Raw genomic sequence first — 27500 nt, 5'->3', positions numbered from 1 at the left:
ACTCAAGAGGAGAGGGACCATCCAGCTTGTTAGCGCACAGTACAGTAAAGCCCTTATTTCTGGTACTTACTGCACCCATCACAACAGCATGGCTTTGTAAAGAAGACTTTGAGTGATGAACGGCCACCTTCAATCCAGACCTTTTACCAATAGAAAACATTTGCCGCATTATATAATGGATAATACGTCAAAGTGAAGGATTGATAATCCGACATCAAACCAAAATGGGACAACGTTCCTCTCCCACAACTCCAGCAATTGTCTCCTCACTTCACCGATGTTAGACTATGAGGAAAGAAGACAGGATGCTACACAATGGTTGACATGGATCGGCCTTTTTCACAATGGTTGACATGGATCGGCCTTTTTTTTTTTTTTTTTTTTTTTTTTTACTGTTTTCAATTTCTAAATGAGTCCATTTTGCGCACAACTTTTTTGAGAAGTTTTCATCAATTTATAGATTAGTTAATTTTTTCAAATGAAATGGAGAAATGTCCAACGTTCTACTTCTGACCTGTTCTATATTCACCTGTGAATAAAATATGGAGATGAAAGATTTAAAAAATCCTTGCATTCTTCATTTCTTTACATTTTACATAGCGTACCAACTTTTTTTGCCATTGGGGGTTGTACAATGATGGTATCAAGAGGATGATGGTATCATTGTGTGTGTCAGGTCCCTTTAAGATATCAGGATGTCACCGTCTATTTCTCCATGGAGGAGTGGGAGTATTTAGAAGGACACAAGGATCTCTACAAGGACGTCATGACGAATGATCAGCAGTTCGTCACATCCCTGCTTAAGACGAGACCTTCCATGATTAAAGAGGAGAGAACAGGTATGTGGATCATTTATGGTCACCAATCTTCTGATCATCACATGTAAGCAATGTCTTCAATCACTGTTTTTTTTATCTATAGATGAATCAAGTGTAGAGAATCCACCAGAAACATTTGCTTATCCTATATATTCCGATGATTTTCCAGAAAAACTGCAAATTGTCCAAGTGGATCAGGTAGATCGAGCTGCGATTTCTGCAAACCATTTATAGAATAATGTAATAACATTTCTTTGTCGCTCCATTGGGAGACCCAGACAATTGGGTGTATAGCTTCTGCCTCCAGAGGCCACACAAAGTATTACACTTTAAAAAGTGTAACCCCTCCCCTCTGCCTATACACCCTCCCGTGCATCACGGGCCCATCAGTTTTATGCTTTGTGTTGAAGGAGGCACACATTCACGCAAGCTCCACATTTTAGTCAGCAGCAGCTGCTGATTGTATCGGATGGAAGAAAAGAGGGCCCCCACGGGGCCCCCGGCATGCTCCCTTCTCACCCCACTGAGTCGGCGGTGCTGTCAAGGTTGAGGTACCCATTGCGGGTACAAAGACTGGAGCCACATGCCGTTTTCCTTCCCCATCCCTTAGAGGCTCTGGGAGAAGTGGGATCCTAACCGGTCACCTTTCACTGGGACCGGGCTCCCTCCGCAGCCCCTGGGGGAATCTGACGGACAGGAGACTGGGTATCATCAGGGACAGGCCCTGCATCTAAAAGGTACTCTGTGTCCCCTTGGGGACGGTGCATGGAGCGCCTGTGTTACAGACGCTGCAGCGGCTGCTGTTTTTCTGTGACGACCGGGACTACCGCGCCGACCGCGCCTGTTCGCCGGCCGCATTATTAAATTTAGTCCCCGGCTTCTGCGGCCTAGTACCATAACTCCCGCCCCCGGGCCTGCCAGTCAGGGGTAAGGGCGGGACGGCCGACTGGACGTCGGCAGTGAGGGCTGGAGCATACTTAGGTGTTCTCCTCCCCCCTCACTGAGCACTGTGGGGCACCAGATTCCCGCACTTTATTAGTCACCGCCCACGGCTCCCTCCTCCCCTGAGAACTCTGGCAGCCATATTTACAATCACTTCTGCCGGTGGAGGATTTCAGAACGAGCTCTGTAGCTCTGGGAGGCCCAGGCTGGGAATCTGGTGGACACACAACTGCTTTGGGCGGTCGGTAAGCCACACCGGTTACCAGGTGCTGGCCCCCCTAGGGTGCCGAAGTGTATATATATATATATATATATATATATGTATATATATTGTATACATTTTCTCTGTTCGGCCGCATTATTTTGCTTTTGGCTATATACCCTCACTGATCACTCTCAGAGGAGACAACAGCATGTCGTCCACAAAGAGCAAGGGTGCTAAGGCATAGGCTTATTTTGCAACCTGTACCTCTTGTGCGGCTATGTTACCTGCAGGTTCCACCTACCCTCACTGTGTGCAATGCTCGGCCCCTGTGGCACTCACTCAGCCGGAGCCTCGGGCACTGGTGGGACCCTCGGCTCAGGTAGAACCGCCGGCTTCCACTGTCCAGGTGGCAGGGACAGAGTTTGCAGTTTTGGCTGAGAAACTCTCTGAGTCGCTTTCACAATCCATGGCTCAGTCTATGGACAAATGGTCTGCTAAGATACTAGAAGCCTTGCAGTCCAGATCGGTAACACAGGCCCAGGGCACTGTGAGTTCATCGCCCCCAGGCCCCTCTCGGTCGGCGCAGCAAAGTGCTCCTGGGGTGACACCTAGGTCCCACGGTGAGGACTCCGACACGGACCGCAGTCCCAGACCGGCTAAGCGGGCTCGCTGGGAACCTTCCCCGACTTCATCACGCTGTTCGGGGTCTCAGCATGAGGACTCTCTGGAGGATGAAGCGGAGGTCGCAGCTCAGGGCTCTGATCCTGACGTTGTTCTCAATCTTGATACACCTGAAGGGGACGCCATAGTAAATGACCTTATAGCGTCCATCAACCAGGTGCTAGATCTTTCTCCCCCAACTCCACCTATAGAGGAGTCGGCTTCGCAGCAGGAGAAGCACCAGTTTAGGTTTCCCAAACGTACACGGAGTGCGTTTTTCGATCACTCTAACTTCAGAGATGCTGTCCAGAAGCACAGAGCATTTCCTGACAAGCGCTTTACTAAGCGCCTTAATGACACACGTTATCCCTTCCCCCCTGACGTAGTTAAGGGTTGGGCTCAGTGTCCCAAGGTGGATCCTCCAGTCTCTAGACTGGCGGCTAGATCCGTAGTATCAGTGGCAGATGGTTCATCGTTCAAGGATGCCACTGACAGGCAAATAGAGCTCCTGATGAAATCCATCTATGAAGCCATAGGCGCGTCTTTTGCTCCGGCCTTTGCAGCCGTGTGGGCACTCCAAGCTATCTCAGCTTGTCTGTCTGAGATTAATGCGGTCACACGTACCTCTGCTCCGGAAGTTGCGTCTTTGACTTCTCAGGCGTCGGCCTTTTCGTCCTACGCCATGAACGCCGTCCTGGACTCTGCGAGCCGTACAGCGGTAGCGTCCGCCAATTCGGTGGCAGTCCGCAGGGCCATGTGGCTACGCGAATGGAAGGCAGACTCTGCTTCCAAGAAGTTCTTAACCGGTTTGCCATTTTCTGGCGACCGTTTGTTTGGCGAGTAATTGGACGAAATTATTAAACAATCCAAGGGAAAGGACTCGTCTGTAATACTTATATATGTTCTGAGGATTTCGATAGCGTAGGGCAATGACAATCAGAGACGAGTTCCTGGTACAAGATGTTTTATAATATGTAACCACGGTAGATACACAACGAAAAACACAGCAGTACAAATACACAAAATATCTTTCCGAAACGGAGCGAAGGGAATTCCCGGGGCCACGCACCGGACTCCCACAGGGAGACCACCAGAGCGAACCCCTATACAGGGACTGTCCGGCAATCACCCCGGAAGGCCTAAATGCGCCGCAGCCGGGACACAAGGGGCAAGCGGTAAAAGTCCAGGAGTGTCCGTACGGAATGATTGTCCAGAGTGGTTACGAACCAGAGAGAACCGGGCAGAGTGCTGACCGAAGATGGCAGACGGAATCCGGGCACAGCTTAGAGAAACCGGGTAAGGTCCAGAGTCGGTCGGTTGGTAGTCTTTAGGAGGATCCAAAGGCAATCAGGATTAGCAGCAGCAAAGCAGGAGCACACAGCAAGCAGTATACTCAGGCACTGGACTAGGCTTAGAGGCGGCCTTTTAAGCAGCTGGACAGGAAGTAGGGCAACAGAACAGTAAACTCCATGTTAACCGAGGGCAAGCTCATTCAAAAGAGAACTGGAAAACCTGGAAACCTGACATTACTCCCCCCCCCAGAGACGGCCTCAGGACGGATCAGGGCCTGGCTTGTCCGGGAAACGTCGATGAAACTGGGCAATCTTCCGGGGTGCCCGAATGTTACCCACCGGTTCCCAGGAATCGTCCTCGGGGGCGTACCCCTGCCAACGTACCAGATACTGGAGCCGACGACGATGGAGCCGGGAGTCAATAATGTCCTCAACCACGAACTGCTCCTCGCCGTCGACCATCACAGGCGGAGGAGGGGGCACAACACGACCATGAAACGTATTAGGGGAAACGGGTTTGAGGAGAGACACATGAAAGACCGGGTGTACCTTTAGATGGTGCGGTAACCGTAGCCGACAGGCCACAGGGCTCACGATCCCGGTGATCTTGAACGGACCGATGAATTTTTGACCCAGCTTCTGCGAAGGAACACCCAATCTCAGGTTTTTGGTGGATAACCATACAGAGTCCCCTACCTTGTACATGGGTGCCGGTTTCCGGTGAGTGTCTGCCGACCTCTTGTAACGCTCCTGGGCCATAGCCACAGTGTCCTTTAGAACCTCCAGATTTTGTCGTTGTTCTGTCAATCTGTCCTCCACCGCTGGCACCGAAACCGCAACCGGTGACCTAGGCAAAACAGTCGGATGGTAACCCAGGTTAGCGAAAAAGGGCGTTACCTTAGTGGAGCTGCTCTGAGTGTTGTTATATGAGAACTCCGCCAACGGAAGCATCTTCAACCAATCGTCTTGGAGATGGCTGACATAACATCGAAGGTATTGTTCCAGGGTTTGATTCGTCCGTTCGGTTTGCCCATTTGTCTGAGGATGGTATGCAGAAGACAAACAGACATCAATCTGGAGTGCCGTACAAAACCCCTTCCAGAATCTAGACGTGAACTGCACGCCCCGGTCAGAGATGATCTCGTCTGGTACCCCATGCAATCGGAATACGTTCTGGATAACCAAATCCACTGTCTCTGCGGCTGAGGGAAGACCGGTACACGGAATGAAGTGAGCCGCTTTAGTCAATCGATCCACCACCACTAAAATGGTATTGTGCCCGCCTGAGACTGGCAACTCCACAATGAAATCCATGGAGATAGACCCCCAAGGGCGAGATGGCACGGGTAACGGTTGGAGGAGTCCCGTAGGAGCCACACGAGGGACCTTGCACCGGGCACAAACCACACATGAGTGGACATAGTCCTTCACATCTCTTAAACAGGTAGGCCACCAGAAGAAACGGCTCAGAAATTCCTGCGTCTTCTGTACCCCCCTATGACCTGCCAACACGGAGTCATGGACCAACTTGAGAACCCGAAGTCTTACGGCCTCCGGGACATAAATGCGTCGCTCTCTCAACCACACACCATTCCGAAGAACAAGTGTTACATCATTCGGGGGGGCAGCAAGAAATACGTCACCATCATAGGCCAGCTTGATGTCCTTCCACAAGTCCTGGTCCTGGATTACTCCAACGAAATTGGCATCCGATAACACGGTCTGAGACGGGGTTCCAGGTACGGAGTCCACGGCGTGGATTCGGGACAAGGCATCGGCTTTCCCATTACGTGAACCTGGACGGTATGTAACGATAAAATTGAATTGGTTAAGAAATAGGCTCCAACGGGCTTGCCGTGGAGACAGGCACCTGGCAGACTTAAGAAATTCCAGATTACGATGATCTGTGAGTACTATCACTTGCTGCGCGGCTCCCTGTAAGTGGTGTCTCCATTCCTTGAAAGCGGAAATAATCGCCAATAATTCCTTGTCCGCAATGTCATAGTTCCTTTCTGCAGGGGACAACCGGCGGGAAAAGAAGGCACACGGATGCAAGAGACTCTTGTCCCCGGTCCTTTGAGAAAGAATGGCCCCTAATGCATAGTCGGAAGCGTCGACCTCCACGATAAAGGGAAGTGCGGGATTCGGATGTACTAATATTGGCGCTGAGGTAAAACATACCTTGAGACGATGGAATGCTTCCTGGGCCTGGGCGGACCACACAAACTTCTGTCCTTTCTTGGTCAACAGAGTGATGGGACGAACAATCTCCGAAAAGTTACGGATAAAGCGTCGGTAAAAGTTGGCAAAACCGACAAAGCGTTGTACCTCTTTGATGTTTCCCGGTTCCGGCCAGTCTAGAATGGCTTGTATCTTGCTAGATTCCATGTTCAGTCCCTGAGGAGAGATGACATAACCTAAGAATTGTATTTGTGAGCAGTGGAACTCGCATTTCTCCAGTTTAATGTATAGGCGGTTTTCCCTCAGACGGGTAAGTACGGTCTTGACGTGCTCCTGGTGGTCCTGTAGAGAATCAGAAAAGATTAGGATATCGTCCAGATAGATCACCATGAATTGGTCCATGATATCCCTAAAAATATCGTTAACTAGATGTTGAAATGCCGCGGGAGCGTTACAAAGTCCAAAAGGCATCACTAGGTACTCAAAATGTCCGTACCGACATCGGAACGCGGTCTTCCACTCGTCTCCGGGACGTATACGAAGCAGATTATATGCCCCACGGAGGTCTAATTTGGTGAATATTTTTGCCTGTTGGACCCTCTCCAATAGCTCAGGAATCAACGGTAACGGATACCGGTTCCGGATGGTTATCTTATTCAGTTCCCGGTAGTCAATACAGGGTCTTAGAGTCCCCTCCTTCTTTTTCACGAAAAAGATGGGTGCCCCTGCGGGTGAGGTAGACGGACGAATAAATCCCTTGGCTAGGCTTTCATCAATATACTCTTTTAGTGCTTCTAGCTCAGGTGCCGCCAACGGGTAGACATGACCAAACGGAATCTCCGCCCCTGGGAGTAAGTCTATGGGGCAATCATACGGTCTATGCGGGGGAAGCTGATCGGCTTTTCTTTTGTCGCATATATCAGCGAAGTCACGGTAAACCGGGGGTAAAACAGGTACCTGTACAGTGCCCTCCGTATTTGGTGTTACTGGAACCGGAACGGCTGGACAAATGGTCGGACCACTCTGCGGTGGGAAGGATATTTCCTTAGTCTCCCAATCGATGACCGGATTTGTAGACCGTAGCCACGGAATACCTAAAATAATCGGAAAATGAGGAGAAGAAATTATCATGAAAACAAGGGTCCCCTGCTGACCTGGCTTCATCACGCATTCGAGCGGTACTGTTTCCCGATCCACTGGTCCAGAGATTAACGGAGATCCGTCTACCGTCTCCATGGTAACCGGTGAGGATCTTTGCTGAGTCCGGATACCGTGTTTCCTGGCAAAGGAAGAGTCCATGAAATTTCCCCCTGCCCCGGAGTCTATCATTGCAGAGGTAGGAATTGGCTGTCCCTCCCAACGGATCTGAATGGGGAGTAAGCAATGGGTATATTTCCCCTCTGAGTCCTTCGGTGAGGTAGACATTACAGTCAAGGGAAATACCGCATCCAAGTGTCCACTTGCCTCAGAGATATCGGACTCTGCATCCGTGTTGTCACACTCTGCCATGGCTGCCAATACCTTATTTGGGCGATTTGGACGTTTCGGGCAGTCGATCAAGAAATGGTCCGATTGACCGCAATAGAAACACAAACGCTCACGGAGCCGGTGTTCACGACGTTCGTTGGTCTCTCGTTTTTGCAAAGAGTCCATTTGCATAGGTACGTCCTCGGCCTCCCGTGGCGTCCTGAGAGCGGGTTCTCTGGAAGGAAACGCAATATTGTTTACACGGTTTACAGCTGCCCATTTTTCCTGTCTACGTTCCGTCAAACGAGTATCAATGCGCACACAGTGCTGGAGAAACGGTTCAAAATCCCCTGGAGACTCGGAATGAGCTAACTCGTCCTTGATGGTACCGGACAAACCTTTTCTGAAAACAGATAATAATGCATTGTTTCCCCAGTCGGTGTCTACCACTAACCTCTTAAACTCAGTGGCGTATTCAACGACAGAACGCTTTCCCTGACGTAAGGAAAGGAGAGCCGATTCAGCGGTAGCACGGCGATTCGGATCATCAAACATTTGCGCCATTGCGGTCAGAAAGTCATCCAGGTGGTTCAAACGGATGTCCCGATTCTCTATCATGGGATTAGCCCAAGCCAGCGCTCGTGAGGTTAATAACATGATGATACATAACACCTTAGACCGATCAGAACGGTAATAATCAGAATGTACATCGAAAAACAGTATACATTGGTTAACAAATCCACGGAACTGACTACGATCACCATTGAAACGGAATGGGGGTAACCTAGGCATACCGGCAGCTGATACGGACGTAGTGGGGACGGCTTCCTGAGCCTCCACTCTGACTTGCAAATCCTGTATAGCCGGCCCCAGTACCTGGTGATCATGGCCCAGCTGTGCCTCCACATCTCTAAGTTTATTCTGCACCGCCTCCATCTCCTGCTGCAGGGAGTTAATCATGGAGAAGAGCTGATCTACTCGTGTCTCAGTCATTGCCCCAGCGAAATCCTCCTATGGCCTGAGTATAATGTAATACTTATATATGTTCTGAGGATTTCGATAGCGTAGGGCAATGACAATCAGAGACGAGTTCCTGGTACAAGATGTTTTATAATATGTAACCACGGTAGATACACAACGAAAAACACAGCAGTACAAATACACAAAATATCTTTCCGAAACGGAGCGAAGGGAATTCCCGGGGCCACGCACCGGACTCCCCCAGGGAGACCACCAGAGCGAACCCCTATACAGGGACTGTCCGGCAATCACCCCGGAAGGCCTAAATGCGCCGCAGCCGGGACACAAGGGGCAAGCGGTAAAAGTCCAGGAGTGTCCGTACGGAATGATTGTCCAGAGTGGTTACGAACCAGAGAGAACCGGGCAGAGTGCTGACCGAAGATGGCAGACGGAATCCGGGCACAGCTTAGAGAAACCGGGTAAGGTCCAGAGTCGGTCGGTTGGTAGTCTTTAGGAGGATCCAAAGGCAATCAGGATTAGCAGCAGCAAAGCAGGAGCACACAGCAAGCAGTATACTCAGGCACTGGACTAGGCTTAGAGGCGGCCTTTTAAGCAGCTGGACAGGAAGTAGGGCAACAGAACAGTAAACTCCATGTTAACCGAGGGCAAGCTCATTCAAAAGAGAACTGGAAAACCTGGAAACCTGACATCGTCCTTACCCCAGTCCAAACCAAACAGACCTCAGCAACGAAAAATACAACCGAGGTTTCGGTCCTTTCGGCCCTCAGCCAGGTCCCATTCCTCCACGTCCAACAGGTCAGAGAAGGGCCAGAGGAACTCTTCTGCATGGCGGTCTAAGTCACGTCCTACAAAGACCGCCGGAGGAACCGCCTCCAAGGCGGCCTCCTCATGACTTTCGGCCTCCCCAAACCGCATCCTCGGTCGGTGGCAGGCTCTCCCGCTTTTGCGACGCCTGGTGGCCACATGTCCAAGACCGATGGGTGAGAGACATTCTGTCTCACGGTTACAGGATAGAGCTCAGTTCTCGTCCTCCGACTCGTTTCTTCAGAACATCTCCGCCCCCCGAGCGAGCCGATGCACTCTTTCAGGCGGTGAACACTCTGAAGGCAGAAGGAGTTGTGATCCCCGTTCCCCTTCAAGAACGTGGTCGCGGTTTTTACTCCAACTTGTTCGTGTGCCAAAAAAGGACGGATCATTCCGTCCCGTTCTGGACCTCAAACTGCTCAACAAACACGTGAGAACCAGACGGTTCCGGATGGAATCTCTCCGCTCTGTCATCGCCTCGATGTCCCAAGGAGACTTCCTAGCATCAATCGACATCAGGGATGCTTATCTCCATGTGCCGATTGCACCAGAGCATCAACGCTTCCTGCGTTTCGCCATCGGGGACGAACACCTTCAGTTCGTGGCACTGCCTTTTGGCCTGGCGACAGCCCCACGGGTCTTCACCAAGGTCATGGCAGCAGTGGTGGCGGTCCTACACTCTCAGGGCCACTCGGTGATCCCTTACTTAGACGATCTTCTAGTCAAGGCACCCTCCCGGGTGGCATGTCAACACAGCCTGACCATTGCTCTGGAGACTCTCCAGAGGTTCGGGTGGATCATCAATTTCCCAAAGTCAAAATTGACACCGACCCAATCGCTGACTTACCTCGGGATGGAGTTTCATACTCTCTCAGCGATAGTGAAGCTTCCGCTGGACAAACAGCGTTCGCTGCAGACAGGGGTGCACTCTCTCCTTCGGGCCCAGTCACACCCCTTGAGGCGCCTCATGCACTTCCTAGGGAAGATGGTGGCAGCAATGGAGGCAGTTCCCTTTGCGCAGTTTCATCTGCGTCCACTTCAATGGGACATTCTCCGCAAATGGGACAGGAGGTCGACGTCCCTAGACAGGAACGTCTCTCTTTCACTGGCAGCCAAAACCTCTCTTCAGTGGTGGCTTCTTCCCACTTCTTTGTCGAAGGGAAAATCCTTCCTGCCCCCATCCTGGGCTGTGGTCACGACGGACGCGAGTCTGTCAGGGTGGGGAGCGGTCTTCCTCCACCACAGGGCTCAGGGAACCTGGACTCCGACAGAGTCCTCCCTTCAGATCAATGTTCTGGAGATAAGGGCAGTGTATCTAGCCCTAAAGGCGTTCCAGCGGTGGCTGGAGGGCAGGCAGATCCGAATACAGTCGGACAACGCCACGGCGGTCGCGTACATCAACCACCAGGGCGGCACACGCAGTCGTCAAGCCTTCCAAGAAGTTCGGCGGATTCTGCTGTGGGCGGAAGCCACAGCCTCCACCATCTCCGCAGTTCACATCCCGGGCGTAGAAAACTGGGAAGCAGACTTTCTCAGTCGCCAGGTCATGGACGCAGGGGAATGGTCTCTTCACCCGGACGTGTTTCAAGAGATCTGTTGCCGCTGGGGAACGCCGGACGTCGACCTCATGGCGTCTCGGCACAACAACAAAGTCCCGGCATTCATGGCACGGTCTCAAGATCACAGAGCTCTGGCGGCGGACGCATTAGTTCAGGATTGGTCGCAGTTTCGACTGCCTTATGTATTTCCTCCTCTGGCACTGCTGCCCAGAGTGTTACGCAAGATCAGGTCCGACTGCCGCCGCGCCATCCTCGTCGCTCCAGACTGGCCGAGGAGGTCGTGGTACCCGGATCTGTGGCACCTCACGGTGGGTCAACCGTGGGCACTCCCAGACCGACCAGACTTGCTGTCTCAAGGGCCATTTTTCCATCTGAATTCTGCGGCCCTCAACCTGACTGTGTGGCCATTGAGTCCTGGCTCCTAGCGTCCTCAGGGTTATCTCAAGATGTCATTGCCACCATGAGACAGGCCAGGAAACCAACGTCCGCCAAGATCTATCACAGGGCTTGGAGGATCTTCTTATCCTGGTGCGCTGATCAGGGTTTTACCCCCTGGCCGTTTGCCTTACCCACTTTTCTTTCTTTCCTTCAATCCGGAATGGACAAGGGTTTGTCTCTCGGCTCTCTCAAGGGACAAGTATCGGCGCTTTCCGTGTTTTTTCAAAAGCGTCTAGCCAGGCTTCCGCAGGTCCGCGCGTTCCTGCAGGGAGTTTGCCACATAGTCCCACCTTACAAGCGTCCGCTGGAACCCTGGGATCTTAACAGGGTGCTAACGGCTCTTCAGAAACCACCTTTCGAGCCGATGCGGGATGTCTCTCTATCACGCCTTTCGCAGAAGGTGGCCTTCCTAGTGGCAGTCACATCACTTCGGAGAGTGTCTGAGCTAGCAGCGCTGTCATGCAAAGCCCCCTTCCTGGTGTTTCACCAGGATAAGGTGGTTCTGCGTCCGGTCCCGGAATTTCTCCCTAAGGTGGTATCACCTTTTCATCTCAATCAGGATATCTCCTTACCTTCTTTTTGCCCTCATCCAGTTCACCAATGTGAAAAGGATTTGCACTTGTTAGATCTGGTGAGAGCACTCCGGCTCTACATTTCTCGCACGGCGCCCCTGCGCCGTTCTGATGCGCTCTTTGTCCTTGTCGCTGGCCAGCGTAAGGGGTCGCAGGCTTCCAAGTCAACCTTGGCTCGGTGGATCAAGGAACCGATTCTTGAAGCCTACCGTTCTTCTGGGATTCCGATTCCTTCAGGGCTGAAAGCCCATTCTACCAGAGCCGTAGGTGCATCCTGGGCATTGCGGCACCAGGCTACGGCTCAGCAGGTGTGTCAGGCGGCTACCTGGTCGAGTCTGCACACTTTCACGAAACACTATCAGGTGCATGCCTATGCTTCGGCAGATGCCAGCCTAGGTAGGCGAGTCCTTCAGGCGGCGGTTGCCCACCTGTAAGAGGGGGCCGTTTTCGGCTCTTTTTATCGAGGTATTCTTTTACCCACCCAGGGACTGCTTTTGGACGTCCCAATTGTCTGGGTCTCCCAATGGAGCGACAAAGAAGAAGGGAATTTTGTTTACTTACCGTAAATTCCTTTTCTTCTAGCTCCTATTGGGAGACCCAGCACCCGCCCCTGTTCCCTTCGGGCTGTTGTTCTTTTGTGTACACATGTTGTTCATGTTGAATTGTTCTTTTGGTTCATGGTTTCAGTTCTCCGAACATCCTTCGGATTGAATTTACCTTAGACCAATTTAAGTTTCCTCCTTCCTGCTTTGGCACCAAAACTGATGGGCCCGTGATGCACGGGAGGGTGTATAGGCAGAGGGGAGGGGTTACACTTTTTAAAGTGTAATACTTTGTGTGGCCTCCGGAGGCAGAAGCTATACACCCAATTGTCTGGGTCTCCCAATAGGAGCTAGAAGAAAAGGAATTTACGGTAAGTAAACAAAATTCCCTTCTTCTCAGCCGTCGTGGGGTGTCCTGTATGCTAGATTTTATATTCTCATTGTTAACTGTGGTAGGTAAAGGCTACAAATGCTTTTTTTGGTTTCCTAAAAGATTATGTTAAACATCCTCTTTTCAGAATCTGCACTTTGCAAATAAGGGGATAAAAAATAGATTTGCATTGTGAATCATAGACAGAGTAAGGGGTACTTTGCACGCTGCGACATCGCTACTGCGATATCGTCGGGGTCAAATCGAAGGTGACGCACATCCGGCGCCGGTAGCGAGGTTGCAACGTGTAAAGCCTAGATAAACGATGGTAAAATCGGTGATCTGTGTAGCGTCGGTCATTTTCATAATGTCGCACCAATAGGAGATACGATGTTGTTCCTCGTTCCTGCGGCAGCACACATCGCTGTGTGTGAAGCCGCAGGAGCGAGGAACATCTCCTTACCTGCCTCCACCGGCAATGCGGAAGGAGGTGGGCAGGATGTTTATGTCCCGCTCATCTCCGCTTCTATTGGCCGCCTATCGTGTGATGTCGCTGTGACACTGCACGACCCGCCTCCTTAGGAAGGAGGCAGGTCGCCGGCCAGAGCGACGTCGCAGGGCAGGTAAGTGCGTGTGAAGCTGCCGTAGCGATAATGTTCGCTACGGCAGCTATCACAAGATATCGCATGTGCGACGGGGGCGGGTACTATCGCGCTCGGCATCGCTAGCTGATGCTAGCGATGTCGCAACGTGCAAAGTAACCCTAAGTGCACAACGTCAATTAGCTGCTTCTAAAGCTGACACAATGCTGTCATGTATTGAAAGAGTCATCGACTCATTGCTTATGTGAGCGAAATACACTCCTCCTTTGCCTTTGGAACTCCAAATTAATAAGATTTGTTTCACAAGCGCTTGGGAAATCAATGCAGCACACACACCATCTATGGTGTACTGAAAGATTCTACTTTATTACATCATGTGACCAGTTTATATAGTATCCCAAACAAAGAAATAACTTCTCAGAACTATGCACCAATAAGAGACGCAGGGGTGTGCGCAGAAATGTGAAACTTCCCCACCCATCAGTGTTACCTGAGCCCTATAACATCACTGAGTGATAAGACAAGATGGTTTCTATAAGAACAAAACGGATTGTATTCTCTTACACTTATGTTTTGTAAAATATTACTTAAGAGGAGCTCCAAAAGTTAAAAAGTGTTTGGGAACCTCGGTTATAGTTGAAAATTTAGGGTAAAGAAGTTTATTTAGTTTTGCAAACAAAGTTGGTGGCCTAATACAATTACGAGTATGTACAGTGGAACCTCAGTTTACGAGTAACCCAGTTTGCGAGTATTTCGCTTAACAAGAAAAGCTTGCTGTAAATTTGTAGCTCAGTTTACGAGCAAGCTTTTCCGTACGAGCAAAATACTCACCGCACACACTTCCGGTTCCGTAAATCCACCGCGCTCTAAACCGCTCTTGCAGTCCGCACAAACACGCACAAACACTAGGCTCACCTTACCTTCCGTTCCATCGCCGGCCTCCCGGTTCTTGTAGTTCGCCGCTACAGGATGTGTATCTGTAACCATCGCGACGAGGGAGGAACTTCCACTGTCCGCCGCTACTCAAAGGAAGCGCGCTGACAAGGCAAGCGGCTCCTGCCTTTGACATCAGAGCTCTGGCAGCGGAAGTTCTGGCACCGGTCGTGATGGTTACCCGATACACATCCTGTACCGGTGAACTGCAAGAACCAGGAGGCCGGCGATGGAACGGAAGGTAAGGTGAGCATAATATGTGTGTGTACGTGTGTTTGTGTGTTTTTACGTGTGTAGAATGGCACAATAGGGGACCAGGATGGGGCATTTAACAAGTTGTGGAACAAATTGTCTGCATTGCAATGATTTCCTATGGGAAATCTTGCTGAGCTAGACGAGTAACTTGGTTAACAAGCACAGTCCCAGAACGGATTGTTCTCGTTAACCAAGGTCCCACTGTATGCAGTAAGTTTAAGAATATTTAAAGCAGCTTTTCTCAGTAACCACATGGACAACAATGATCCTTCTCTATTTGGGAAAAGCAGATTTACTCTGTTGCTCCTTTTACTATATAAGCTGTGACACTTTTGAATAATTCGGTGGTAATTGGCACGGTTTCCCAATTTAAGATAGATTTAGATGATATCTGTAATGAGTAACAAAAATATTTGTTGATGTGTAAAATACTCGTATGATCACCACTTGAGATCCTTCAGCTTTTAGGGCAAATTAGTTTATACCTACAAGGTTTATGGACCTACCTCTGGATATAGGATAAACTAAGACTCCTTTTTCCTCTTTCTCATTTCTTTTATGTGTGATCCTTGCAGAAAAGTTTTGGGGACACAACGAGTGGACTCGAAAATCTCATCTCTCTGAAAAGTAAGAGCCTGTCGTAAATCTTGGGTTTGTGCCTTTTTGTGATGAAGCTGAAGCTTCGGAGATATTGGGCCTTCCAGAGGGACAATAATGAATGAAAACATTTGACATGTAAATCCTTGCTTTTTCAGTCCAATGGGTGATCTTAGCCACTGATTGACCACTATCTTGCTGAATAGGACCGCCCACTGGACTACTACAGAAAAACTGGGGTAACAGTAATCTTAACATTTGCAACCAATGTCAGACAGCTTCTGGCAAAGCAAATACAATCATGAGCTGCATCGATAGGACTAGATATACATGACAGGCTTCACTTTTTCTAGTTGAGAGACTATTACATAGTATGATGGCCCCACACAGTTTGATGGCCCTCACAGCCCCCTATACAATATGATAGCCCCAAACAGTATGATTTTTCTTTTTTCTTGACAGCTTCTCACAGCCCTTCCTCACTCTATAATGGGCAACAGAGCCGCCCCATATCGTAAGAAGTCTCCACTGTTCTCCTACATAATATGATGGTCCGACTCACAGTTTGATGGCCCTCACAGCCCCCTACACACACACAATATGATGGCCCCAAACAGTATGATTTTTTTTTTTCTTGACAGCTTCTCACAGCCCTTCCTCACTCTATAATGGGCAACAGAGCCGCCCCATATCGTAAGAAGTCTCCACTGTTCTCCTACATAATATGATGGCCCGACTCACAGTTTGATGGCCCTCACAGCCCCCTACACACACACAATATGATGGCCCCAAACAGTATGATTTTTTCACAGCTTCCAAAAGCAATATGATGACCTCCATAGCCCTTTCCATACTGTATAATGGCCAACAAAACCGCCCCATATTTAAGATGTCTCCACAGTTCCTCTACATAGTATGATGACCCTACACAGTTTGATGGCCCTCACAGCCCCCTATACAATATGATGGCCCCAAATGGTATGATTTTTTTTCACAGCTTCCCACAGCCCTCCCTCATTGTATAATGGCCAACAAAACCGCCCCATATTGTAAGATGTCTGCACAGTTCTCCTACGTTGTATGATGGACCTACACACAGTTTGATGGCCCTTACAGCCCCCTATACAATATGATGGCCCCAAACAGTATGATTTTTTTTCCACAGCTTCCCAAACCAGTATGATGACCTCCACAACCCTCCCTCACTATTTATGGGCAATTATATAATTATATATATAATATATAATATATATAAAATTATAGCCACTCCTTATAGTAAAATGTCTCCACAGGTCCCCTACATAATATAATGTTCCTTCATTTAGTTTGATGGCTCTCACAGACCCTCTACACAATTATGACATGGAGTTTTGCACAAAACTCGCCAACTTTCATGGTGGCGTCAGGCTCTGTTCACATTGTAGATTCTGACAATGCACCCAACTGTTTCTCTGGTGTCTCCGATTAACACAGGCAGACTCGGGCGTTGACCTGCTTTCTGATTATAGACAGGCTAGCAAGAGGCTAGGCTTCTTTGGTCACATATAAGAAAGCCAATCACATGTGTTTCTCTCATATTTATGTTGGAGGAAATCTTCTGCCCATGTCAACTATAGTTTATTCTGTGTTGGTCTGTGTGTTGTGGTGTCCCAAACTTGCTGGAGAAAGCGTTTTTGCCTCGAGTGGTTGTGGAGTTTACCCGTCGTCTTATTGTTTTCTCCCTGCTCTTATTGTCTTACACCTGTGTGTGTGCGTGCTGTGTGACAGAGTTTTGTTTTCCCCTTACAATTCCTGTACCGTCCCCCCTGAGCAGGGCCAGAAAGGAGACTCTGGCATCCCCACCTTTAGGGGTATCTCTGAGAATAGATATAGTACAGAGCCCCGTAGCCTGAGGGTCAGCTTAGGAGCTTCAGTTTTTCACTATCTCCATAGTCAACGATATGATGGCCCCAAACAGTATGATTTTCTCACAGCTTCCCAACGCAGTATAAAACCCCCCACAGTCCTCCTTCACTGTATTATAGCCATCGGCTGAGGCTGCACACAGTAGGTACAGTTCAGGCAATTAGGGATATTGTCCCAGTTGCTCCCCAGAGACTCAGACGCACAATGAGTGGCATAGTGAGTTGCCGCCATTGTTGAAATCCAGAAGCCGGGCAGGGGGATCACAATGCCGTTTGGCACTGGGCTCCCTCGACTCTTGAGTGGTACAGTACTGTCTCTAACTCTTTGGCTTTCCCGGTCCACAGTCTTGACAGGAGCAGGCAAAGGTCTGACTTCTGGGGTAGCTACAGTAGAGTGCAAAAATTTTAGGTAGGAGTGGAAAAAATGCTGGAAAGTAAGAGGCTTTCAAAATACAAGTGTTAATAATTTATATACAGTGCCTTGCGAAAGTATTCAGCCCCTTTGAATTTTTCAACTTTTTCCCACATTTCAGGCTTCAAACATAAAGATAAAATTAAATTTTATGGTGAAGAATCAACATCAAGTGGAACTTGTGAAGTTGAACAAAATTTATTGCTTATTTTAAACTTTTTTAAAAAATAATAAACTGAAAATTGGGGCGTGCAATATTATTCATCCCCTATAAGTTAATACTTTGTAGCACCCCCTTTTGCTGTGATTACAGCTGCAGTCTCTTGGGGCATGTGTCTATCAGTTTTGGACATGGAGAGGCTGAAATTCTTGCCCTTTCTTTGTAAACAGCTGGAGCTGAGTGAGGTTGGATGGAGGCGTTTGTGAACAGCAGTTTTCAGCTCTTTCCACAGATTCTCGATTGGGTTCAGGTCTGGACTGTGACTTGGCCATTCTAATACCTGGATACGTATATTTGTGAATCATTCCATTGTAGATTTTGCTTTGTTTGGGATCATTGTCTTGTTGAAAGACAAATCTCCGTCCTAGTCTCAGGTCTTTTGCAGACTCCAACAGGTTTTCTTCACGAATGGTCCTGTATTTGGCTCCATCCATCTTCCCATCAATTTTAACCATCTTCCCTGTTCCTGCTGAAGAAAAGCAGGCCCAAACCATGATGCTGCCACCACCATGTTTGATAGTAGGGATGGTGTGTTCAGGGTGATGAGCTGTGTTGCTTTTACGCCAAACATATTGTTTGGCATTGTGCCCAAATAGTTAGATTTTGGTTTCATCTGACCAGAGCACCTTCTTCCACATGTTTGGTGTCTCCCTTTGAAAAATGGCTTTCTTCTCGCCACTCTTCCATAAAGGCAGATTTGTGCAGTGTACGGCTGATTGTTGTGCTATGGACAGACTCTCCCCACCTCAGCTGTAGATCTCTGCAGATCATCCAGAGGGATCATGGGCCTCTTGGCTGTATCTCTGATCTCCGTGTTTGAGATGAAAATTTTAAGGGACGGCCGGGTCTTGGTAGATTTGCAGTGGTATGTTACTCCTTCCATTTCAATATGTAGAGGTGTATCTAGGCTTTCCAGCACCCGGGGCAAGAATTCAGTTTGGCGCCCCCCCCCCCACCAAGCAATGTGGGTGGTGGCCATGTGACCAGTCACTCATATATGATTTGCATACACAGTCATGTGGTAACAAGCTTCTCTTAATAATTCTCTCAATGTTCAATGAGAAACGTATGAAGAAAAGCTAATTGTCACATGCAAGTATGAAAACCACATATGAGTGGAGGGGCCATGTGGTGACCAGCGAGCAGAGCTGAATTGTGACAGTGGGTATATTACACGCTGTTAGAACTGAAGATACTACACTACTTAATTTTGTAATTAAAGGGATTGTCCAGATTAGAGATGAAAGTCTGCAGTGACTCTATTCGTGACTTCAGGCTTTTGAATTCTGCTCTGGTGCCAGTGATGAGAGTGGACGATCATGTGAGCAGAAGTATGAGATTTGTACACTTCTGGCCACATTCTGGTTTGATGTGTCCAGCCTCAGTCAATTCATTTTCATTGAGCATGTCTGTTCAGCACGTGACCACATCTATGTAAATCGCATACTTGCAGCTTCGTAAGCTCCCACTGTCACTGCCGGCATCAGAGAATCCTGACAGCGGGCAGTGTGCGCACTATGAGAATTCAGAAGTCTGCAGTCACATAGTGACACACAGAGTGACTGCAGACTCATCACAAACTTGGAGAACGCCTTTAATGCTCCTAACAACATAAATATAAACATAGTAACCCTTAACTTGTCAGACGGCACAAGACTTTATTAAAGAGATTGTCCACTACTTTTAACACTGAAGGCCTTTCCTTAGGATAGATCCCCAATGTCTGATTGGTCAGGATCCGGCACCTGGCACCCCCGCCAATCGCCTGTTCTAGGTGCCGTGCCGGTGGTGGCAGGTGGCCGGAAGTGCTCAGTTCTGGATCTGCTCCGTCTTCAGATAGTGGCAGCAGGTTCCTATTAAAATCAATGAGGTGGACGTGCAGTACCCGGCCGCGGACAGAGGATGGAGCAGATCCAGAAATAAGCATTTCCACCACCTGCATCCAGAACAGCTGATCAGTGGGGGTCCCATTGCGCTCACATCAGAAGCAATGCGCAAGTGGGACCCAGGCCTAATGATGGGACATAGTATCACAAATAAACATTTACATTCAGGTACCTTATAGATGATGTTGTCTCTGAGTCGTTTCTTTTTATTCACCTTGTCCTGACGCCATGATGACTTTTCACATTCACATCTCATCTCTGCAGATTTCCATCTTCTCCGGTCTTCTGCAGCAGATCCCATCACGATGCCCCTAAAATAGCAGAATAATTATAATACTTCTATTTAATACATATTATATTTTATAATTCATACATCCCCCCGCATCCTGCCTCTCACCATACATCCCCCCGCATCCTCCCTCTCCCCATACATCCCCCCGCATCTTCCCTCTCCCCATACATAATCCTTCATCATTTCCTTGCTTCTCATATTGTATCCTTAAATCCATCCCTCCACTATCCATACTGCACACAAACTGAGCCTGCCACCATCCCCCACTCACACTGTTTCCTCATGTATATCCTACTTCATCTCCCCCTTCCTTGCTTCTCCTATTGTGTCCTTAACTTAAATCCATCTCCCCATTTTGTGTCCACTCCACACCCATCACTCTAATCTTCCCCCCTTCCCCTAATTACACTAAATCTTCAGCTCCACTGGAGCACTTTGAACCAACGCCGCGCCTTTGCAGGGCCGCCGTGTGACGTCAGCAGCGTGACCAGCTGACCGGATCACGCTGCTCACGTGTCCTGACACGGAAGTGCCGGCGGGCAGGGACAACGCCGCGCCTTTACAGGGCTGCCGTGTGATGTCAGCAGCGTGATCAGCTGACCGGATCACGCTGCTCATGTGTCCTGACACGGACGTGTCGGCGGCCCGGCACTTGCATAACAATGTATCACAGGCAGCCGGCGCACTGCAGCAGGGTGAGAAACAACTAGCTTCCGGTCCCGGGAGGCGGCATATGCTACCGCCGGGAGAAACCTCGGACCGCCGCCCGCATCAGTCAGTCTGACTGCGCCCCCCTGACACTTGCGCCTGGGGCAGATGCCCTGCCAGCCCCCCCTAGTTACGCCCCTGCAATATGATCGTTTGCACAGTGCTCCTTGGCATGTTTAAAGTTGTGGAAATCTTTTTGTAACCAAATCCAGCTTTAAACTTCTCCACAATAGTACCACGGACCTGCCTGTTGTGTTCCTTGGTCTTCATGATACTATCTGCGCTTTAAACAGAACACTGAGACTATCACAGAGCAGGGGCATTTATACGGAGACTTGATTACACACAGGGGCTTATATGTATCATCATCAGTCATTTAGGACAACATTGGATCATTCAGAGATCCTCAATGAACTTCTGGAGTAAGTTTGAAGCACTGAAAGTAAAGGGGATGAATAATATTGCACGCCCCAATTTTCAGTTTATTTATTTTTTAAAATAAGCAATAAATTTCGTTCAACTTCACAATTGTGTCCACTTGTTGTTGATTCTTCACCAGAACATTAACAATTTTATCTTTATGTTTGAAGCCTGAAATGTGGGAAAAGGTTGAAAAATTCAAGGGGACGAATACTTTCACAAGGCACTGTAGGTCAATTAACAAAGTGCTAAGTGAACAAACAAAAGAGAAATCTAATTAAAGATACATTAAAATTTGATATTACCTCCCTCTGACCACTTTGCCTTCAAAAGCATCAATTATTCCAGGTACACTTCTCATTTGCACACTGTTTTTGAAAGCAATCAGCAGGAGGTTGTTCCAAACATCTTGGACAACTGACACAAGATCTTTTGAGGATGTCGCCAAAATCCTTCTGTCTCGTCATATAATCCCAGACCGACTTTTTACATTGAAATCAGGGCTCTGTGGGGACCATATCATCACTTCCAGCACTATTTCTTATTTGTGCTGAAGATAGTTGTTAATGTCATTGGCTGAATGTTTGGAGTCGTTGTCCAACTACAGAATAAATTTCAAGCCCATCATATGCCTCCCATGTTAGACAAGTATCTGCCTTTATTTCTCAGCATTGACGACACCAAGCAATGGGCAAGGTTGAGGATCATGATCACAGAGGTTGGCTAAGGAAACCTAAGCGGGCTTTACACACTGCGATATCGGTCCCGATATCGCTAGTGTGGGTACCCGCCCCCATCAGTAGCACGACACGGGCAAATCGCTGCCCGTGCCGCACAACATCGCCCAGACCCGTCACACATACTTACCTGCCCGGCGATGTCGCTGTGACCGGCGAACCGCCTCCTTTCTAAGGGGGCGGTCCGTGCGGCATCACAGCGACGTCACTGAGCGGCCGCCCAATAGCAGCGGAGGGGCGGAGCTGAGCGGGACGTAACATCCCGCCCACCTCCTTCCTTCCGCATAGCGGCCGGGAGGCAGGTAAGGAGAGCTTGCTCGTTCCTGCGGTGTCACACGGAGCGATGTGTGCTGCCGCAGGAACGAGGAACAACTTGGTTACTGCTGCAGTAACGATATTTGAGAATGGACCCCCATGTCACCGATGAGCGATTTTGCACGTTTTTGCAACAATGCAAAATCGCTCATCGGTGTCACATGCAGCAACATCGCTAATGCGGCCGGATGTGCGTCACCAATTCCGTGACCCCAACGAGTTCGCATTAGCGATGTCGTAGCATTTAAAGCCCCCTTTAGTGCAGCAGATGACAGAGACATCACGTTACTTTTCTTCAAAATTAGAAGATGTCCATCAGTGCCATCAGCTCAGAGCTGGCAGCAACCAGTGGGACCAGCTACAGCCATCTATTATTTGTAGAAGTCTGGCTAGAAGTCATTTTCATGGAAAAATTGCAGCCAAAAAACAAACCGTCCACATGGAACAAGGTGAAGTAACTCAACTATGCACAAAAATATAGAATCTTGGGTGCAGAAAAATGGCAGTAGGTGATCTGAACTGTGGAGTCATAATGTGAAATATTTGGCTGTAACATAAGCAGTCTGTTCCTGAAGGGCTGGAAAGCGGCATAATAATGAGGGTCAGTGAAGTAGGTGGAGGGTTCTGCAAATTTGGGGCTGCGCTTCAGCAAATGGAGTTTTAGATTTAGTCATGATTAATGGTCAAAGCTGAGAAATCTAGGCAAATACTTACTCATTATGTGACACCATCAGGAGGTGTCTGATTGGCTCCAAATTTATTCTGCAGCCGAACAATGACCCCAACATTTAGCCAATGTCATTAAGAACGAGGAGTCCTGGATGTGATGACCCAGTCCCATAGAGTCCTGATCTCACATCGTACTATCTGTCTGGGATTAAGAAATCCACTCAAGCCTCATACACAGAAGATCTGGTGTCAGGTCTCCAAGATGTTTGGAACAACCTTCTCCTGAGTTCTTTTCAAAAATTATATACAAATGACCAAGAAGAAGTGATGAAGGCAACGGGCGCTCACTAATTATCGATGTGATTCACATTTCTCATTTCACTTTGCTAATTGATAAAAATAAACTATTGAAAAGTGTATTTTTGAAAGCTTTTATGGAGCATTTTTTCCCACCCCTGCTTCTAAACCTTTCGACATTACTTTACCTCACACATGCGGCCCTAGCTAAATAGTTTTGAGACAGAGCAAATCTGCATTTACTAAATTCTGTTATGTCGTTCAATGTATGGGTTTATTACCTAGAAAATATTTTTAAAAAAGCAATTTTGTTTTTCTGAAAAATTCTAACTCTTTTTTTCAGATGAAGACTGGATGAAAGACTCCCAAGGAAATCTATTTCTAACTCCCCTCTATGAATTGGAATATTATAGGTCAATGATTAACAAAAAAGGATTGGGGATTCTTAAAATTTTTCCATGTCCTGAATGTGGGAAACGTTTTAAAAAGAAATCTCATCTTACCATGCACGAGAAAACTCATGGAACTGAAAAGCCATTTGCGTGCTCAGAATGTGGAAAATGTTTTAGGCAGAAATCGAGTCTTGTGGAGCATCGGAAAAAGCACACAGGAGAGAGGCCAGTTTCATGCCCCGAATGTGGGAAATCTTTTTTTAGGAAATCGCAGCTTGTTGGACATCAAAGAATGCACACTGGAGAGAAGCCATTTTCATGCCTGGAATGTGGGAAATCTTTTAAAAGTAAAGGATATCTTATTTCCCATCAGAGAATTCACACAGGGGAGAAGCCATTTACTTGTTCCGAATGTGGAAAGTGTTATAATCACAAATCAAGTCTTATGGAACATCTGACGACTCACACGGGAGAGAAGCCGTTTGCATGTTCAGAATGTGAGAAATGTTTTAACCGTAAATCGAGTCTTGTGGATCATCTGAGAGTCCACACAGGGGAGAAGCCGTATTCCTGTAAAGTATGTGGGAAATGTTTTAGCCAGAAGTCCGGTCTTATTGTACATCGAAAAACTCACATTCAAGTTAAACCAATTTAGCGTTCATATTGTACAAAGTGTGGTATTATAGGAAAGGTGGCAGGTGTAGATCGCCATCGTAGGACCTGCCTCAAGATGCCTTCTGAATAAATAGTTATTCCGGGAGGTTATATAAAAGACATAAATTGTAGTTAGTAGAAATATTACTAGTACAATACCTTGATGTCTATTTTTTAGTGTTATTTTTGGACACTTTGTTGTTTTTAGATGATTTCTGCTATAGTCCTGTGTTATTCACTGCCGAGAACACTTCAAATCCTGTTACTTTTCCCCCTCCATGTTTTTTGTAGAAGAAACTTTCACCACCCCCAATACTTCCAGGACACTAGCATCAGAATTCAAAAGCTCATTTGGGTCCTTCTTTAACCTTCCGCATCGGCACAGTTGATAGGCTCGCTAGTCAAGTATTTAGGTCACCCATAAGTGCACAGGTGCTTTCCCTACCTTCATTAATGAGCTACAAAAAGATAAAAACAGAGAGCTCTATAGAATAAAAAGCTCTACTACTAAAGATTCATACTCCAGTCTAAGCGTATAGCGATTAAAGTTTCAACTGCTTTTGTCTCCGTAAATCAGATTAGTCAGGGATATCCCTGGTCAGACAACGTGTAGCAATTCTAAAATACAAAACAGGGACGATTCTAAAGGCCTTGCTTTTTGCCATAACTAGATGTGCCTACGTGCATGCACACCAGGTCCCATTGGTCCTGCGACACAGTCTACGAGTACTGATGAGTCATCATGGCTCTGGTGTTGATATTCCTCAAAGTATATAGTACAAGCAATCAGATGATTGATCAAAGGCTCATTCGATCGGATGATCAGAGGTTCAAGCGATCGGATGATCGGAGGCTCAAGCGATCGGATGATCGGAGGCTCAAGCGATCGGATGATCGGAGGTTCAAGCGATAGAAGGCTCAAGCGATCGCGTAATCAAAGGCTCAAGCGACCGGGTGATCGAAAGCTCAAGCGACCGGGTGATCGAAGGCTCAAGCAACCAGTGATCGAAGGCTCAAGCGATCAGGTGATCAAAGGCTCAAGCGATCGGGTAATCAAAGGCTCAAGCGACCGGGTGATCGAAAGCTCAAGCGACCGGGTGATCGAAGGCTCAAGCCACCAGTGATCGAAGGCTCAAGCGACCGGGTGATCGAAGGCTCAAGCGACCGGGTGATCGAAGGCTCAAGCGACCGGGTGATCGAAGGCTCAAGCGACCGGGTGATCGAAGGCTCAAGCGACCGGGTGATCGAAGGCTCAAGCGACCGGGTGATCGAAGGCTCAAGCGACCGGGTGATCGAAGGCTCAAGCGACCGGGTGATCGAAGGCTCAAGCGACCGGGTGATCGAAGGCTCAAGCGATCGGGTGATTGAAGGTTCAAGCGATTGGATGATCAAATGTTCAAGTCCCCTAAGAGAACTAAAAAGTATAAAAAAAACCATAAAATAAAAATTCAAATCAGTTTTTCCTAAAAAATAGGTTTAGTGTGGTCGCATCCATAAAAGTCAAAATCTACCAAAATATAAACATCATAACAGATCTCCAGAAAACCATACTAGAAATATACCCGGTGTCCCTGTCTGCCCAGGGACCACACAGGTAGCACAAACTCCTAATTAAATCCAGGAAAGGAGAAACACGAGTTTTTATAGTGCAAAATATAAACATACTGTAAAAAAAAAAAAAAAAATGAATTGAACATTAGTTTTTTGGGAGTTTTTTGTCACCACCTTCCTAAAAGAGAATACAATAAAAGCTATCAAATAATTTAATGAACTCAAAAGAATCAAGTAAACAACAAAAAAAATGTGACCGGTAAAAAAAAAGCAAAAAAGAAAACTTTATTTATTTCTTCATCACTTATATATAAATCTTTAGAATTGCTGTTATCATACTGACCTGAAAAAAATCATTTACAGGCATGAAACAAAAAACAATGGCGACATTGCATTTATTTTTCCATCATTTCATCCCTCTTGGAATTGTATAGGAAAATGAACGGTTATGTACAAAATTACAATTCCTTCTGCAAAAAACATCATCAAGGCATCATAAGGATATGTGGATGGAAAAAAAAGTTATGGATTTTGGAAGAAGGGGGGAGAAAAAAAATAAATGTGCCGAAACAGAAAATGACTGGATCGGGAAGGAGTTGAGCAGGAAACAAACCTTAGAAAAAGTGAAGTCTGAGGGGATCCAAAAACACCTGCTAAATCTTCCATATCTACAGTAGTAAATCGTTGGTCAGTCTTCTCACTACCTGCCCTCCTCAGCTCAGTAGGACAGAAAAAAATACAAAGGGACGGTTTGGGGCACCTTTTATTGTGCACAGGTGTTTTCTAAACCTGTTAGTCTACAGGTCGGAGAATTCCTCATATGTTGTGATGTGGGAATTAAATTTTTACGGCAAGTGACTGGTGTGTCGTTGAGGTGAAGTACAATAGATGGAGTCACTGACAGGTTTCCAGGATCTGTTTTTATCTTTTATATTATGTGTATTTACTTTTATCATGTGCTAGATGTTTTTACTTAAAATGAAAACTAGAACATTTTGGTCAATAAACATAATATTAAAATCCTGGATGTGGTCATGTCAGCATTCTGAAATGTTTCTTAGATTCGGAGGTGTCACCAGACTCTCTTAAGAACCATCACAGGATGATTCCTCAGACTAAACCTGTGACAGAAGTTTCTGGCATTAGCCCCTTTACACACACATATAGGTCCCAATTCATAATTTCTGTTTCTCTTCTTTCTTTGTCGCTCCTTATTGGGAGACCCAGACAATTGGGTGTATAGCTATGCCTCCGGAGGCCACACAAAGTATTACACTAAAAGTGTAAAGCCCCTCCCCTTCAGCCTATACACCCCCCGTGCTGCCACGGGCTCATCAGTTTTTATGCTTTGTGCGAAGGAGGTCAGACATGCACGCATAGCTCCACAGCTTAGTCAGCAGCAGCTGCTGACTATGTCGGATGGAAGAAAAGAGGGCCCATAACAGGGCCCCCAGCATGCTCCCTTCTCACCCCACTCTTGTCGGCGGTGTTGTTAAGGTTGAGGTATCCATTGCGGGTACGGAGGCTGGAGCCCACATGCTGCTTTCCTTCCCCATCCCTCAATTAGGGCTCTGGGTGAAGTGGGATCCTTTCAGTCTCCAGGCACAGGAGACCGTGCTCCATCCACAGCTCCTGAGGACCATGCTGGATAGGAGCCGAGTATCGTTCAGGGACATGGCCCTGCTACTTTGAGGTACTCTGTGTCCCCGTGGGGACCGCGCACAGCAACACTCCAGCATTGCTGGGTGTGCTAGTGCACCGGGGACAGCAGCGCTGACTGCGTTTGTGCCATTACACACTTCAGCGTCGCTGAGTGTGTTCGTGT

The 27500-nt window shown here is 47.8% G+C and overlaps 1 protein-coding gene across 1 annotated transcript in view; it reads left to right on the top strand.

The window, feature by feature from the left end:
- The window catches only part of LOC142290870 (oocyte zinc finger protein XlCOF8.4-like), a 41075-nt gene extending 14440 nt beyond the window's left edge, over positions 1–26635 (top strand). Inside the window, exons 5-8 of the mRNA XM_075334928.1 lie at positions 677–839; positions 922–1016; positions 15197–15248; positions 23422–26635. Coding sequence (XP_075191043.1) covers positions 677–839; positions 922–1016; positions 15197–15248; positions 23422–24125 — 1014 coding nt within the window. The 3' untranslated portion in view covers positions 24126–26635. The remainder of the gene's footprint in view (positions 1–676; positions 840–921; positions 1017–15196; positions 15249–23421) is intronic.
- The last annotated feature ends 865 nt before the right edge of the window (positions 26636–27500 follow it).

This window comes from Anomaloglossus baeobatrachus, chromosome 2 (assembly GCF_048569485.1).
Source record: "Anomaloglossus baeobatrachus isolate aAnoBae1 chromosome 2, aAnoBae1.hap1, whole genome shotgun sequence".
Taxonomy (NCBI): domain Eukaryota; kingdom Metazoa; phylum Chordata; class Amphibia; order Anura; family Aromobatidae; genus Anomaloglossus; species Anomaloglossus baeobatrachus.
The sequence above is the reverse complement of the archived record's forward strand: the minus strand, read 5'-3'. Positions and strand labels throughout refer to the sequence as shown.